Here is an 18096-nt window from a genome sequence, read left to right on the forward strand (position 1 = left end):
ATGATAAGAGTCTAATTTTAACCGAAGAGAAAAAATTTTTTCATGACGTTTAATTTGTTTTTTTTTGGTAAATAATAATAATAATTGAAAAAAAATCCAGGAAAGAGTTTCTAATGAATAATTTCCGTTTTTTTTTTTTTTAAATTTAGAATTTAACATTACCTAAATTACCAGTACCTGATTTGGAATCCACTTTGGAAAAATATTTATTGGCGGTTAAACCTATAATTAACGAATCACAATACGATCAAACGAAATCTTTAGTTTATGCACTCACAGGACCTCATCAAAATGGGGTAGGACCCAAAATTCAAAAATGTTTATTGGAAAGAAGAGAAGAAAAAGACAATTGGGTAAGTAAAAAAAATTTTTTTGTCCTGGATTAAATGTCGAAAAGTAAATCGATAGATGAAAAAAAAAAAAACGAAAATAGAATTACAAACGTGAATTTTCGTTCGATTCCGCCGCCCCCCCGTTCCCCCTTCCGTTACCTCCCGTTCCACCCTTTCGTTACCCCTTCCTCGCGGTGGATAAAAAATTTTTTTTTTTTTTTGCGACGATTTAAACGAAAAAAAAAAAAAAAAATGTTTCCAAATGTAGTCGTCGTCGTCGTCGTCGTTAATATTCGTTTCCCTATTATTATTATTATTATTATTTATTTTTCACGGGATTTTTCCGATGTATTTGGGGAGTCAGGCATACGAATGGTGGTTAAACGACATGTATTTAAATGTTCGACTGCCATTGCCGATCCATTCGAATCCAGGTATGGTTTTACCACCGCAAGAATTCAAAAATGATAAAGACATGGCAAAATTTGCTGCCGTTTTTATACGGGGAGTCGTTGATCACAAGGAAAAATTAGACAGGTACGAATCATGGTACCACCCACATGCGACATGCTTTTTTTCGAACCTACGAACGCGTTTGTTGTTGTTGTTGTTGCAGAAAATCTTTACCCGTCGAACGTGCTCCGTCACACGAAAAAGGTCAACCCTTGTGCATGTCACAATATTATCGTCTTCTGACGTCATATCGTGTTCCCGGAGTTAAAAGGGACCAATTATTTTCGACATTGTATCAAGGGGACGGTTCGACCGAACACATAATCGTCATTTATAAAAACCAGGTAGCCATATTATGTTGTTTGCACAAACAACTCACACCAACAAATGCACTTATGTTTATATAATCAACACTTGCATATAAATCTAGGGGGCCTGTTATATCGATGACGAGGTAAGAGTTTAACGTGTTTTTTACCCACCCCCCTCCCTTCCTTCCTCTCCCCCCCCGAATACGTTCGATATTCTCGTTCGTTCGATTCCTTTCAAAATTTGAATTTTTACAGTTGTATTCGTTGAGAGTGAAAACGGCGAGAGGTGAGGGTGTCATAGACAAATTATCAATCGAACAAATAACCGGTGAATTGTTGAAAATTCTATCGACCCCCATCAAAACAATGAGACCAGTACCCATCGGTTTGTTGACGTCACAAAAAAGAGATATTTGGGCGGTGAATAGAGAAAATTTAAAACAAGGTTGGTAAAGGAAAAAAAAAATGTTCGGTTGGAAAACGACTCCATTTTTTTTTTTTTTCTCTCATAATTGTCAATTTTCCAGAATATCAAAACGTTGATTATTTGGAAATGATTGAAAAATGTTTGATGATTGTTTGTTTTGACGATCCCCTACCTGAAAGTTTCAATTTACAAACTCCTAGAACGGAAACAAACGAAATAAATAAAGGTTACAAATGCGGAAATAGAGACGAAACAAACATGATGCATCAAATGTTAGGAGGCGGTGGAAGTTTATACAATTCAGGAAATAGATGGTTCGATAAAACGTTACAAGTAAATATTATTATTATTATTATTAAAAAGAGTTAATCACGTGAGTTTTTAATAGTAATAAATAATAATAATAATAATAATAATAAGGAAAAAGTCTAGAAAGTTTTAAAAAAATTTTTTTTTTTTTTTTAGCTCATAATAAGCAAAGATGGAGTTTGCGGTTTTTGTTATGAACATTCACCGGCCGAGGGAATCCCGGTTATAAAATTAGCAGAAGATTTATTTAAATTATATGAAGAAACGAAAGGGAAAATATTAGAAAATGACGGTTCGACCGTGCCGGATGATATGCAAGCGAATAAATTCGATTGGATCGTTACGCCGGAAATACAAAAAAGTATCGTGGAAGCAGCAAAATCCATAGACATGTACGTATGACATTTTTGCTTGAAAAGTTCGGGTAATAAGAGGATTAATAATTTTTTTTAAAAAAATTTTAGATTAGTGGAAGATTTAGATTTTTACGTGTACAGATACGTTAATTACGGTAAAGATTTTATAAAATCTTGTAACTGTAGTCCGGATGCTTACATACAAATGGCTCTTCAACTTGCTTATTATAAACTTTACGGACATTTGGTAGCAACGTACGAAAGTGCTGGAACAAGAAGATTTTTATTAGGAAGAGTCGATTGTATAAGATCAGCAACTATGGAAGCACTCTCATGGGTACAAAGCATGACGAAAGAGGATGAAGAGGATGAGGGAGAAGGGATAGGATCGAAAAAAGTTACTTTTTCATTACTCGACGTAAGTGTCATCCTACCCCCCCTTCCCCACACCCCCACACCTTTTTTTTTTTTTTTTTTATAAAATTTTGATGAAAATTTTTGTCGATTTGTGAAGGATAAAAAAAAACTCGAACTCTTCGATGCCGCGATGAAACGTCAAGGTGAAATAATGTTAGATAATATATTGGGTAAAGGAATTGACATACATTTATTGGGAATAAGAGAGATGGCGTTGGAATCAATGGGAACTAAACCGGAAATGTTCGACGACGAGACATACGCGATCGCAAATCATTTCGGTTTATCCACGAGTCAGGTACGAAACGATAAAATTTTCTTTTTTGTCGACGACGATGGAATTTCTTATTATAAACGTAAGTTTTTTTTTTTTTTTTTTTAATTTTTTTTTTAATTTTTGTTTTATCCGTGGTTCAGCTCGCAACGAAATTAAATATGTTCATGGGTTACGGACCTGTGGTACCTGACGGGTACGGGGCATCTTATAATCCGCGAAACGATCAAATAATTTTTTGCATATCCGCATTTCATTCGTGTGCAAAAACGAGCGCATGGAGATTTGCACGGAGTCTCGAACAATCTCTGGATTCAATGCAAAAACTCATGAATTCCAGAGAAATCGACTTGAAATAAAATCCCGGGTTTCTTAATTTACCACACTCAACGTCGCTATTCGCCCCCCGTATCCCCGTTTCCCCGCCTGCTCCGACATTTTTTATACGTAAACTCGAACAAACCCAAAAAAAAAAAAACTTATCCGGTTTTGTAATTTATACTCCGTCATATAAAATGATGAAATAGCTCAAATGAAAACATATCATAGCTACGTAACAAAACATATCAATAACCAAATATTGAATTTTATCGTTGTTTGCTTGTTGTTGTTAATTTTATTATTATTATTATTATTATTATTTGAAATTTATTACTTATATACACAAACAAACATATCGTTTATAAACTAATAATAATAATAATATTATTATTATTATTCGCAATTAATATTGTTTATATTTAAAAAAAAATATTTATTTAGAGACGTAATTTTAATAATTAATTGTTTAAAAAAAAATTTTTTTTTTTTATATAGAAATGTTAGTCGCGTTAAAATTATATATAAATAATATATATTATTATAATATATATATAAATTGTTAAATTTAAGAAATTTAAATAAGTTACCGTAGTATTAAAAAAAAATAAATAAATAAATAAATTTATTGAATTAATAATATTTAAGCATATCATAAGAAACATATCAACCTGAATACGAATACATATCATTAAATAATAAAAAAATTATTTATTATGTACATATATACATAAAAATATATTAAAAATAAGTTATTTACACGAATATAAATAAATAAATATTATTATTATATTATTATATTAAAAAAAAAAAATTTGTTTTTATTTTTTCTCGGGGGTTAATATTTATTCACGCGTACGATTTATTTATTTATTTATTTTATATAGAATTTATTATTATTATTATTATTATTATTATTATTATTATTATTTTTATATTAAATTACACATCCCATTTGTCAATTGTACCGTCTCACATGTGATTGTTATCAATTTATCGTATAAATTATTAAAAAAATATTATTATTATTCATATAAATATATATTATTAATATATTGTAGTTATAATATAATATAATCGTCGTACGTGCGTGTGTTTTCTCGTCAATTTAAATTGTTTCGAGTTATTATTATTATTATCGTGTTTGTTTGTTTGTTTGTTTGTTACATACTTAACATATCTGATAATATTAATTTTTGTTAATGAATTTTTATATATATATATATATATATATATATACATTATTATAAAAAAAGTATTTATAATGTTTCGCTTACGTAAAAATAATTATTAATTATATACGGATATATTTTGTTATGAAAATTTATATTCTCTCGTTGTTTTTATTATTATTATTATTATTATTATTATTATTATGTTTTGATTAGATTTACATATATATAATATTTATAAATATTATTTTCCGTTTGTTTGTTTTGGTTGTTTTTGTTTTTTTTTTTTATTCGATCGCTTTCTTATTCGATGTGTGGTAACATATAGATTAATAAATAAATAAATATCATTTAGAATTTTAGGTTGTAGCGTGCTATTCGACTGGGGTTTTGATTATTAATAATAATAATAATAATAATATAATATTACGGTTGGAATTTTAGTATAAACGGCAGAAACCTAATAATGGTCAGGTTTAAAAAAAAAAAAAAAAAACCCGCCGTCGGTTCGCGTTAATCGAAGTATTATTATTGGTATTACTTATAAGTATTGCAAATAGTATATACATAAATTTTAAGGGGTTACATAATTTATTATAAGTTTAATGAGAAAAAAAAAATTCTGTGTAGGAGCAATATAGAAATTAGATGATGCGTAGGCGCGTAAAAAAAAAAAAAAAACGCGAATTTAACATTATAATTTTAACGAATAAAAAAAAAAAACAAAAATTATTTGTATGTATGTAATAATAATAATAATAATAACGAGCTTTAAAACGAAAAAATAACGCATACTTATCATACGCGTAGATAATTTATTTGTTTGATATTTATTTATTTATTATTATTATTATTATTATTATTCGTTTCGGTTAATTTTTAATTAATGAGCGCGCCTAAAACCCGTTCAATCGATTCTCATTAACGTGATGATGAAAAAATAATCGTATTAATAATATATATATTAAAATAATATTATTAAAGAAGGGGGAGGAGAGGAAAAAAATAAATATATTTAATGATTAGGTAGATAGATATTAAATAATAATAAAAATTCGTTGCTCTCTCTCTCTCTCTCTCTCTGCCCCCCACTTCCTCCTCCCCTTCATTTTCCAAACATTTTTTTGTTATTTCGTACGATAAATTCATCGTAAATTAAAATTAAAAAATTTTCTCAAATGATGACGTCATAAAAATATTTTCGTGATTATAACACACGCACACACACACACACACACGCGCGCGAAAATAAAAGTTTTAAAGATATTTTAAGAAGAAAAAGAAAACAAAAACAAACATGAAAAACAAAAACAACAAAAACAACAAAATTACATTAAAATGCCTTCCATAAAATTATTATTATTATTATAATTAATTAATTATATACATAGTTTGTCATTTGCCAAAATAAAAATAATTTATTATCATTATTAATATTAATATTTATATATTTTATTCTGATTAAAAATTATATAAATACGTTTAAAAAATTTATTATTATTATTATTAATAACATGAAAATATTTGTAATTGTGCGTTTTTATTAATGAGAATCATTGAAAAATTGGTTTAGGTACGCGTTTCTGTCTTTAATTGTTTTTAATTATTATTATTATTATTATTATTATTATAAATTTTCACTGCGGTATAATTTTTTTTTAAAATGATTTTATCAAACGAAAAAAAAAAATAAATTAGGTTTTTCCATAATTGTTTTAAAAATTAAAAATAAAAATTAATAATAATAATAAAAATTTTGATTGATTGATTGATTTATTTATTTATTTATTAATTTTTTTTTCTGTGTCATGTTGTCAAATTTATATACTCTTTTTAAACTTGACAAACTAACTTTTTGATTATTATAATGATGATGATAATGACAACATTGTACAAAATATATACTTATAGTAACGATTGTTTATTCAATACTGAGTAAAAAAATAAATTAGACTATACTAGTTACTTTTCACTTCTTCGTCACACTAATTTTATATTCGATTGACAAATTCGGTTTGATAATTATAACCCTCCCCTCCCCTCCCCTCGCGAAAAGAAAATTTAAAATATATCGTGGCGCGGATTCGTTCGCGACACCCAACGACACACTTTAAAGCGTTTCTCTTTCACCCCCTCAGCCCCCTTAATCCCGCCCCCTTCCGCGTGTTAGGGAGTCAGGTGAAATCCATCATTAACACATATCGTACTGTTAAGGATCCAATTTTAATTTTCCAAAATTTTCCGTGAAAAAAAGCACGTCCGCCAGAGTTTGTTCGACGATTCCTTCCTCCGATTTCTCGTGCATCTAAAATATACACACACACACATATAGAAATATTTAATTTAAAAAAACAAATGATGATGATAATAATAATAATATTACCCCTCGGTGAGGTATATCCGGCGGATGTTTAAAATTCGGACCGAAATTAACGGTCACCGTCGTCGATTTAAACATCGACACGGCTGGAAAATAAGCTCCCTGATAAATATCTTCGAAAGCTAAACCTTGACACTCGCCATTTTTATAAAAATATATTTTAGATCCCGGTAAAGGTTTCAAAGCTTTCAAAGCCTCGACGACTTGATCCTTTTCTTCGTAGTAAAGATGAGATTTGAATTTGACGAGCGGCTGATAAAAAAGAAAAAAATAATCATCATTATTATTATTATGACTCTAAAGTAGTTTCAAACCGCAAGGCAAAAAAGGTTCGCTCACCCTGTCCTTTTTGTACGTTTGCGGCAAATACCTGACGTCGGATTTTTCCGGTAAAGTTATTAAAAATCCCAAAACGTCACCCACGGCGTATCCCTCCGAATAATGTTTCCCGTGACTTTCGTGAAATTTGGTTCCCTTAATGGATCTCCAGGAATAACCGAATTTATCGTAACCTATGGGTGCCTTAAAGAAAATCATCATCATCATTTACTTTTGACAGGATTCCACAAAAAAAAAAAAAAAAAAAAAAAAAAGAAAATTTTTGTTTACTTGTAAATTGGCATATTCCTGAGCCCAACCCAATCTCACGGCTCCGCCATCGGGGATTTCGGTTATGGTCGCTTCCCAGTACCAGGTACCACGAGTAACGGAATGAGTTGCCCTAAGCATGCAGTATCCTTTGTCTCCGGTACACGTCAACCTGTCATCCGATACTTTTATTTGTGGTGCCCGATCGTGAAGTGCTAATAATACCGTGTTCGAAACGACGGCTCTGTACAACCAAGGGGGTATGGGTTTTCCAGCCCAATCAGGACTTTCGTCAAATTCCTAAACGCATAAAAGATACAATTTCCGGAATGAGAGAAAATAATAATAATAATTATTATCCGTGAGTTTATTTACCTGACGAAAAGGTGCGTGAGGATCGGGTTCGGCTAATATATACCTATAACCATCTTTATTGTGTGGATGTTCTAACGGGTATCCGTGAGCGGGTAGTTTAGGTACCGCATCTCCTCCACCTCCTCTACCCTTTTTTACCGGTCCACTCGAATCCGCGGGTAATTTTCTTTTCGATCTACCCTTTGTAGGAACAACTTAAACGAAAAACAAGGTTTTTTAACAATCGAAAACAAACAGACAAACAAACAAACAAACAAACAATTTCCTTTTACCATCGCTTTGTTTACTATTTCCTGTTTTCCCCATTGTTTCATACGAGGGACGTATTTGTGTTAATTCTAAATTTAACAATCCAAAACAATTTCCATCGGGTGTATCTTCATGTTTGAATAAAGTTCCAGTTTCTTTTGTCAATGCTCTTAAAATCTAAAAAAAAAAAAAAAAAAAACAAATGACTCATTGTAAAATAATAATAATAATAATAATAATAATAATAATAATAATAATAATAATAATAATAATAATAATAAAACAAAAAAATTTGTCTCTCTTTTGAACGTTTTTTTTTTTTTTTTTTTTTTTTAATGAACTATTAAAATTATTAAATCCATAGAGACTAGAAAACTATCTTTTGTCAACACAACATTATTATTATTATTATTATTATTATTAATTAAATATTTTAAATAAAAAAAAAAATTTATTATTTACATAAAATAAATTAAATCATAACAAAATAAAACAAATACACAAACAAATTATTATTATTATTATTATTATTTACGTTTGATTTAAAAAATTACAATTTTTTTTTACATTATTATTATTTTTCCACACTTTTATACATAATAAATTAATTACTCCCTAATAATTAATAAATAAAAAATTTATTGATTAATAAATAAATTAATTAAAACGTAATTGATCGACTCGATTTTTTATATGTGATACTGATAATGAAAAGCCCTTGAATACATTTTTTTTTATTAAGATAATTGTCTTGTTATTCGATTCAATTAATTATTATTATTATTATTATTATTATTAATAAAATTATTATAACTTACAAAAATTTTAACCGTATTTATTAATTAATAATTTAATTTAAAAAAAAAAATAAATAAATACATACACAGTATTTTTTTTTTTGTTCAATAAATTTAATTCGTTTTCATTACTAATTATTATTAAATAAAATAAATTATTTATTATTATTATTATTATTATTTAGAAAAGGTTTAACATGAAGGATACGAAACGTTTTGTTTTTGTGTTTTTGTTTTTTTTTTTTTTTTAAATTGATAGGCTTATAAAAAATTCATGTGAAAAGGAAATGCGTGGGAATAACATCAACAAAATATCAACAACAAAACATTAAATCGATAAATTTTTTCTTTTTTTTCTTATTCTATTACACTCGACGACCATTTTTTTTAATAAATTATTTATTTAATTTAATAAATGAGAAATAAATTTTCCAAACAAACAGGCAAACACATACCCAATTATTATTATTATTATTAATTAAAACAAATATTCACTTAATGATATTATTTCACACACTCTCTCTCTCTGAGTTTTTTTTTTTTTTTTAAAAGTTTTTTTTCTTGTTTCACTTAAAAAAACAAAAAAAATGTTATGTAATAGTTTTAAAGCTTAAAAATCGATTCGTTATGATTTTATTTTAAATAAAATTAAAATCAATAATAAATATATGTTAAGGTCTTTTATCATTATTGAAAAATTTATTATTATATATAAATGATAAGATTTTAATTTTTTGTGTTTCAATTTACATTTTAATAACAAATTTATTTATTTAAATGTGAATTTTTTATACTATATATATGTTTTTAATTGTTTATTTTTTATAATATTGTTATTTAAATTATGATTGAATTATTATTATTAATTTTACAATTTTTATTTTAAACATTTTCGACAGAAATTTTTATGTAAAACCATAATGTAAATCTTTATGATTTCGAAAAACACGAGTTTTATGTTAAGTTTAAATTTTACATTGCGTTATTTTACAAATTTTTATATAAAATATTTGAATTTTATGAATAATAATAATAATAATTATTAACTGTTGAATGAGAGTAAAAAATTTTAAATAAAACAAAAAAGATGTTTAATCGAAATTTTGTAATGTAAGACGAATGTTTGACTAATATACGAAAAAGGTTTTCATGCTTATGTTTTATGTCGAAAAAAAATTAACAAACTTAAATGAATTACTGTAGAGAAACTATAAAATGTATAAATAATCATGCAAAAATAAAAAAGGTTATGTTTGTTTGAAAAAAAAAAAAAGAAGGTAAAAGGAAAGAAGCATCACAAACGAATAACGATTAAATAACGATAATAATATTTTTTGCTTGATTATTATTGGAAATATTATTTAATTGAAAGTAGTCAATACCTACTGTAGCATGCCATGATTGTGTAACTCTTCTAGGCATTGTAGTCATTCCTTCCCAATAAGTATCTATAAAGGGGATTATTTCTTTATCTTTATGAAACATTGTTCTAGGTTTGCCTTCTTTTATGCTTGTTTGTACTAGATTTCCAAGTGCTGTAATACATATCTAAAAAAAAAAAATAACAAAAATCAAATAAAAAAACTTTTATTTTAAATGTAATGATGGAATCATACAAAGGTATTTATGTAACGAATAATTTTATTAACTTATTATACACTAAAATATGAATAATCATTTGAAAGTAAAAAATTTAAGTTTAATAACACAGAGGAAAGTTATTATTATTTTATTTCTCAATAAGTAACCATTTGGTTAATTGATTTTAAAATTACAGCAAATCAGGTAAAGCATTTAGGAAATACTGTACCTGTGGAAATGTAGCTTGATTTTTTTTAAAACTCTCCAATCCAGTAGGAGAACAATTTTTACAAACAAAATGATAATTAACCATGAAAGGTACTAATTTTCCCAATTGATAGCTAATACAACTTTCATGATACCATTTAAGACAAGTACTGCAAAGAAGTTCGCAAATATTTAAATTTCTTTCTTTGCCACAATAACAATTACCCTCTCTTTCCATAGTCATTTTTTTAAAAATTAAATTTGATTGTTTTTATATTATACGATATTATGATTATATTTATATTATATGATCTATATATTAATGATTATATTATGTTTATTATATCTATACTATATTTATGATTATATTATATTTAATGATTAATTAAAAATAATCATTTGTTTACCATTTTACTGTACATACAAAACTTTTAAGCTTTGAGAAGTTGGCTTTATTGTGTCGATTTTGGCGGGAACTTTAGCTTTCCATTTTTTTTATCATTTTCCGGTCATCATTTCGTGATAAGCCTTTATTTTCAGGCTAATAATTCTCTCGAAATAGGCTTTTTCTAAATAATAATAAAGTCATTACAAAATTAAAAGAAAGAAAAAAAACTTTCACATTCTTTCATTAGGATGGTTAATTTTATGACAGGACTTTGCAATTTCTTCAAACATTAAAAAAATGATTTTTTTACTTTAAAGTCACGTAAGTTTTTGTCTTAAACATTTTTAAAATAATTTTTTTACAAAAAAGTACGAAAATTTATTCGTTATTACGCATCCGAATCTACTGCAAATTCCTTTTTAATTTCAAAAAGGTTATATTTTATGTAAGTTAAAAAATAAAAAAAATCAGTTTTCATTTTCGTGTTTTAAATAAGTTTTCATATAGTTTACATCATAATTTTTTTAATGGAATTATAAATCGATTTAAGTTTGAAGGAAAAATGGCATGATTTATTTCTTTTGATGTCACAATAATAATATTGGGAAGATCGTCAAAATTTTCGGATAATTACTCCAAGTACGATAAGCATTGTAAATGACGTGTATTTATTTGCGCATGCGTTATTTAGCATTACGTGGCAGTGAGATTTTTAAATAGTTGGTGTGTAAAAAGGATAAATTGTTTTTTTTAAAAGTAAGTTTCCTTGATTTTACTTTAATTAATTTTTTGTACAATAACGGCTGAAGTGTAATTTATTTAAATTTATTTTACTTTTAATCTACTTTAAGTAAAAATAATAGAATATTGTTATGTTTTACAAATGTGTTCAAAGTTATGTTGCCCTTTGCTCTATCCTTGATAATAATAAATGAAAATATTAAAAATTTACAAGATTCCTTAAGAAATTCTCTTGAGATATTGCAGTTTGATAAATGTCACGTTTGAAATAGCTTTCGTAAGCATTTGTGTCATGAGAAAATCCTTAATGTGACATATTGTCAACACTTAACCTAAAATGGCCGATTTCTCATGACTTACCTATTTTTTATAAATTTAAGTGTCAATTTTTGACTTGAACTTAAAAAAACCAAATTAATGTAAATTTGTTGTTTACAACAAATTAATTATTTAACTTAACAAAATAATACTTTTGTAAAAAAAATTTTTTTAATTATTGTGTCAGAATATAAGTTTGTTTTGCAAAAATTATTAATCATTTTTTTTTGTTTGTAGATTACAAATGTATTGAAAAATGAATCAACATATGATGCAATTTGGAAATCAACCAACAGGCTATCCACAGTCAGGAAATTATCCTGGAAGTTATGCTCCACCAGGTGGTGGACCACCACCACCTCCTAACAGTAATATGCAACCAGGGAGTTTTCCTCCTCCTAGGCAATTTGGTCCAGGAGTTTCCCATGCTACTACACAGTCAAACAATTTACCAACTTCAACATCATCAACAAATCCAGCAGGATTTGTAGTTCCTCCTGGGTCTCAAGGGCCACCACCTGTAACTGCTTCTGGAATCAAACCACCAGGATATCAAGGCCCCCATTTTCCACAACCCTCTGGACCAGTTATGCCTCCTGCCCAAGGGCTTCCTTTACCAGGTCAGTTTCACAACAATCCATCAGCTTCACAAGTTCCACAGCCACCACCAAGTATGGGACCTACTGGAGATCATCTTTCTGGCCCACCAATTTCGCAAGGACCAAGACCATTTATGAGGCCTCCTGGACCATCAACGACACCAGTTTCTCAGACAATGCTGAATGGCCCTCCTGGTGCTCCGCCAGTCAGTAGCCCACATGGGCTTAGTGGGCCTCCAATGAGTAATGTAATGCCTGGAGTTAGAGGGCAATCTTATGAACCGCCTTTTACCAATGGTTCTCCTTCAATGATGCCCCCCCAAAATTCCAATTTACATTCATCTGGGCCAATCGATGCTAACAAACAAGTAAGTTTGTAAAAATTTCATTTTAATTCTAACAAGCTTTTAACTTAATTTTTTTATTTCTTATTTTTAAAATGATTTATCGTCTTTCAGTACATCAATGGAACTCCGCAAAATCAATTGCCTGGAGGACCACCTCTGTCCCAACAGCAACCTCCATTTAATTACAGTTCTTCAGGCCCAATGCCTACTCCTCCAAGTGGTCCACCTAAACCAAGTTATCCTCAAATGCCAAGTTTAAGTAATCAAAACCCGAATATGCCGCCTCAACAACAACAATCTCCTTCGCAATTACCTTACCCTCCTGCGCCACATATGACATCAGCATATTCTCCAAATCCAGTAAGTTTTCATATTTAAACTAAAAATTAATTTTACTTAAGTAATATCTCACAAAAATTAGTATTTTACTATTAGTCAATAATGTAATTAATTATTTAGGTTCTTTTCTATTAAAGTTTAAAATTTTTTTAGGCTAATTTTAATAAAGATAACTTCAGCACAGCAGGCCCTCCTCTGCAACAGAATGAAATGCGTCCCAATTTTCCGCCAATGAATCAAGGATCCTATCAACAAATGAATCAATATTCTGGCCTTCATCAAAATTATTCTGGAATAACTAGCCCTAGTTATCCCCAACCTCAAGTTCAATCGAAAGCTCAAAGAAAATTGGATCCCGACATGTTGCCTAATCCAGTAAGTAACCTAAAATATAAATTTTTATTACAAAATAAAATTAAATTTAACTAATTATTTGAATTCTTCAATTAGATACAAGTCATGCAAGATGATGAGAAAAATCGTTCAGGAGTATTTTACACAGACCAAAAAGGATTAATGCCCCCATTGGTAACAACAAACTTTATAGTACAAGATCAAGGCAACTGCTCCCCACGTTTTCTTAGATCAACAACTTATAACGTACCTGTAACTGCTGATTTACTGAAGCAGGTAAAAAATTTAGTTTTTATGGGGGGGGGGGTTTTTTTTTGTTTTAAACAGCCATTTTATCGGTTATTGTTAGTATACATTTAATTGCATGCCATTTAAGTCAAAAATTACATTATCCTATGCAATGAGAAAGAAATCCTTTTTCAGTCAATTCTTCCAACCGAATTACTTTTCGAAAGAAATCAATCACTTCTCCAGTAACCCATATATTACTTTTCTTTTTTTTTTTTTTTTTTTATTTTATTTTCTGAACAAAAGAAGAAATCAACCAAGTGGTGGTGATTGCAAATGAAGAAATTGGTGAGGGGGTAAGTTTTCTTACCATAATATCCAAATTGATTTTCCAAGCAATGTGTATACTAACAATAAATATTGTAATTGAAATGCATTCAATTCGCTTTTATCTAACAATTTTTATTGGGGGTTTCTAATTTTTAATAATTTTCATTGCTACAAGTAGAGTTTTTTTTTTTTATATCAGACGTCGGTACCCTTCGCTTTGTTAATAAGCCCTTTGGCCAGAATTGCTGAAGGTGAGCAACCACTTCCAATAGTGAACATGGGTGAATTAGGACCCGTTCGTTGCATCAGATGCAAAGCTTACATGTCACCTTTTATGCAATTCATTGATGGCGGAAGGAGATTTCATTGCGTTTTTTGCAAAGCAACGACCGAAGGTAAGGGTGTCTATTCTGCCTTCATTTGATAAATTTTTTTGTAATAATAATCTTAACAATTTCTTTTTCTTTTTTTTTTTTTTTTTTTTTTTCAAGTTCCCGGAGAATACTTTCAACATTTAGATCACACCGGTCAAAGAGTAGATAGATTTGAAAGACCAGAATTGGTTTTAGGCGCCTACGAATATGTGGCGACAAAAGATTATTGTAGAGTAAGTTTATCCTAAAAAAATTTTTAGAAAAAAACGTCAATTCGATTCAAGATGTCTGACGATTAATTTAATTATATTTTTTTCAGAACAATCAACTTACAGAACCTCCCGCAATTATATTTGTTATAGACGTTTCTTATAGTAATGTTAAAAGCGGATTGGTTCACTTGTTGTGTTCTAAAATGAAAGAAATAATTAAAAATTTGCCTAGAGACGAAGGTTCGGAAATGTCAAATATGAAAGTAGGATTTATAACTTACAGCAGTAGTGTACATTTTTATAATATTAAGGTGATTTAAATTTGAAATTGTATAATAATACAATTAAGTAATAATTTAACTGATGTAAAAAAAATAATAATAATAATAATAATAATAATATTTTTAGAGTTGTTTGGCGGCACCGCAAATGTTACTCGTCGGTGACGTCAACGACATGTTTATGCCTTTACTCGATGGATTCCTATGCGATCCAACGGAATCGGAAGTAGTCATTGATTTGCTCATGCAAGAAATCCCGAAACAATTTGCGGAAACTCGCGAAACGGAAACCATTTTATATCCCGCAATACAGGCGGGGTTGGAAGCTCTCAAAGCATCCGGTTGCGCGGGAAAATTACTCGTTTTTCACAGTTCACTTCCGATCGCCGAAGCTCCGGGAAAATTAAAAAATAGAGACGACAGAAAAGTTTTAAACACGGATAAAGAAAAAACAGTTTTAGGTATTTATTTTATGATATATTTTTAAAGTTTTCAAAATTTACAAAAAAAAAAAAATTTTATATTGACTGAATTTTTTTTTTTTAGCTCCGCAAAATAATTCGTACAATAATTTGGGTGAGGAATGCGTGAAAGTCGGATGTAGCGTGGATTTATTCATTTTTAATAATTCATATGTTGATATAGCAACGATCGGAGAGGTTTCCAGGTTAACCGGAGGTGAAATATATAAATACACATATTTTCAGGTAGGGGGATTTTAAAAGTATCGTCGGGTTTTTTTATTTTACCGGAAAACTTTGTCGATTTTTAAATAATAATTTTAACGTTTAATTTTAAAGGCTGATATCGACGGAGATAGATTTCTTGCCGATTTGAAACGTAACGTTTCGCGGCAAACGGCATTTGATGCTATTATGAGAGTAAGAACTTCGACGGGAGTGAGGCCAACGGATTTTTACGGTCATTTTTTCATGTCGAATACGAAAGACATGGAATTAGCTTCGATCGATAGCGATAAGGTGAAAAAAATATCATGGCATTTAATTAAAAACGGACAAACATACTAATAATGATCGTTTAATAAATTTGCATTTTTTTTTTTTCGAGCAGGCGGTGGCGGTCGAAATAAAACACGACGACAAATTAACGGAAGAAGATGGAGTGTACATTCAGGTCGCGCTTTTATACACGTCTTGCGGCGGTCAGAGAAGGTTAAGAATACTCAATTTGTCATTGAAAACGTGTTCGCAAATGGCGGATTTGTACCGAACCTGCGATTTAGACACTCTCGTCAATTATTTATCAAAACAAGGTAGTGATCGGTGTTGAAAGAAAATTTTTTTTTAAAAAATACTTTGAGGCCGTGAACGTTAAAACCGTTAAAACCGTTAATTTTATTCATTTTCAGGAATATTTAAATTACTCGAAAGCTCCCCGAAACAAGTTAAAAATGACATAATGAACAGATGTGCTAACATTCTCGCGTGCTATAGGAAAAATTGTGCTAATCCGAGTAGTACGGGACAATTAATTTTACCCGAATGCATGAAACTATTGCCGTTGTACGTTAACACTTTATTGAAAAGCGATGCATTTTCCGGAGGTAGGAAAATTATTTACGTTAAAGACGTTTCCCCCCCCCCCCCGTTTTATATAATTAATTTCGTTTTTTCTAGGTTCCGACATGACTTGCGACGATCGTTCATTTGCAATTCATTGCGTCATGATCATGGATTTAACGGTTTCCGTTTGTTATTTCTATCCCCGTCTCATAGCCCTTCACAACCTCGATCCGGATTCATACGATATTCCCATGCCAATACGTTGCACATACGAAAAATTACAAGACGATGGAGTTTATCTATTAGGTAATGATGATTAATTTCAAAAATTGTCACTCATTTTGTTTTTAACGTTTTTTGATCAAAATTAACAACCGATTTTAATTGGATTCAGATAATGGAATTCACATGTTTATGTGGTTGGGATTGAATGCACCATCGAGTTTCATTTCGAATGTTTTTGGCGTTCCAACAACTCCACTTGTAGACACAGACAAAAATGCTTTACCCCCATTGGAAAATCCACTGTCGTTAAGAATAAGAAAATTAGTTGAAGATGTACGCGAAAAGAGGCACCGATCAATGAGAGTAAGTTTTTATTTTAATTAATAATAATGGGTGAAAAATTTATTTTAAAAAGTAAAAAACAAATTTGTCGTTGTTTTGTTTTTTTGCAGTTGACCATTCTTAAACAAAGGGATAAAATGGAAATGGTATTTAAGCAATATTTAATGGAGGATCATGGAATCGATGGATCTCCATCGTATGGAGATTTTCTTTGCCATATGCATAGCCAAATTCGAACCATTCTTAGCTAGGATTTACTAAAGAGATGATAAATATAATAATAAATTATAATTTTATTATTTAAGTTTGGTGAAATTTTAAATGAATTTTCCCTACTGGTAAAAAAATGAAGAGATTAAAGGGTCGAAAAAAAAAATTTTATAATCGAAAATAAATTAGATGATGATGATGATGATGATGATTCATAATATAAAGTCAAATCGAATTTATATACAAAGTGAACAAGGTTTCGGGATAGAAAAAAACGAAAAGTGAATCCTCGTAAATGTTATTTATTATTATTATTATTATTATTTATCATGAAAGAATAACTAATGGTTGAAAGGTTATCATTATTATTATTATTATTATTATTGTCAGTGTATTAATTGGAAAAATATTTGTAAGAAAAGTGTATTGAATAATGACTTGTTAGAAAAGGAAAGGAAAAAGAAAATGATTTAAATTAATAAAAGGGTTTTAACTATTTGCTTAAAATAAAAAAGAAAAAAAATTTTTTTTTTATATAATGGGGGAAAATAAGTTTAAGTTATTTTGCAAACTACGATTGTACTAGTTGAAAATGTTATTAAGCACATTGTAAATATTAGTATCTGCCTTTATTAATATAACAAAATATATATGTATATTAACATTATTATTATTATTATTATTAAAAAAAAAAAAAATATTTCGTAATTTTTATTATTCATAAAAAAAAAAAAAGTAA

The 18096-nt window shown here is 28.7% G+C and overlaps 3 protein-coding genes across 3 annotated transcripts; 2 read left to right on the plus strand and 1 right to left on the minus strand.

Annotated features, from left to right (window-relative positions):
* On the plus strand, positions 1-3238 carry Phum_PHUM569800 (Choline O-acetyltransferase, putative; the record flags this gene model as incomplete). The annotated part of the gene is made up of 10 exons (XM_002432061.1): positions 1-9; positions 150-353; positions 697-869; positions 949-1129; positions 1352-1541; positions 1624-1856; positions 1989-2224; positions 2297-2606; positions 2703-2903; positions 3023-3238. 10 exons carry the CDS (start codon positions 1-3, stop codon positions 3236-3238), a joined length of 1953 nt encoding a protein of 650 aa, XP_002432106.1.
* Positions 3239-6578: 3340 nt separating this feature from the next.
* On the minus strand, positions 6579-10784 carry Phum_PHUM569810 (trithorax protein ash2, putative; the record flags this gene model as incomplete). Its single annotated transcript, XM_002432062.1, has 8 exons — positions 6579-6674; positions 6753-7001; positions 7089-7271; positions 7359-7637; positions 7713-7906; positions 7985-8138; positions 10145-10293; positions 10601-10784. 8 exons carry the CDS (start codon positions 10782-10784, stop codon positions 6579-6581), a joined length of 1488 nt encoding a protein of 495 aa, XP_002432107.1.
* Positions 10785-12249: 1465 nt separating this feature from the next.
* Phum_PHUM569820 (protein transport protein Sec24B, putative) lies at positions 12250-17398 on the plus strand (the record flags this gene model as incomplete). The annotated part of the gene is made up of 15 exons (XM_002432063.1): positions 12250-12960; positions 13051-13299; positions 13432-13653; positions 13729-13908; positions 14390-14585; positions 14682-14797; positions 14884-15087; positions 15185-15518; positions 15604-15764; positions 15858-16037; positions 16129-16330; positions 16427-16621; positions 16695-16886; positions 16975-17168; positions 17258-17398. 15 exons carry the CDS (start codon positions 12250-12252, stop codon positions 17396-17398), a joined length of 3477 nt encoding a protein of 1158 aa, XP_002432108.1.
* Between the last annotated feature and the right edge of the window lie 698 nt (positions 17399-18096).

This window comes from Pediculus humanus, genomic scaffold, assembly GCF_000006295.1.
Source record: "Pediculus humanus corporis 1103172108302 genomic scaffold, whole genome shotgun sequence".
NCBI classification, from domain to species: Eukaryota; Metazoa; Arthropoda; class Insecta; order Psocodea; family Pediculidae; genus Pediculus; species Pediculus humanus.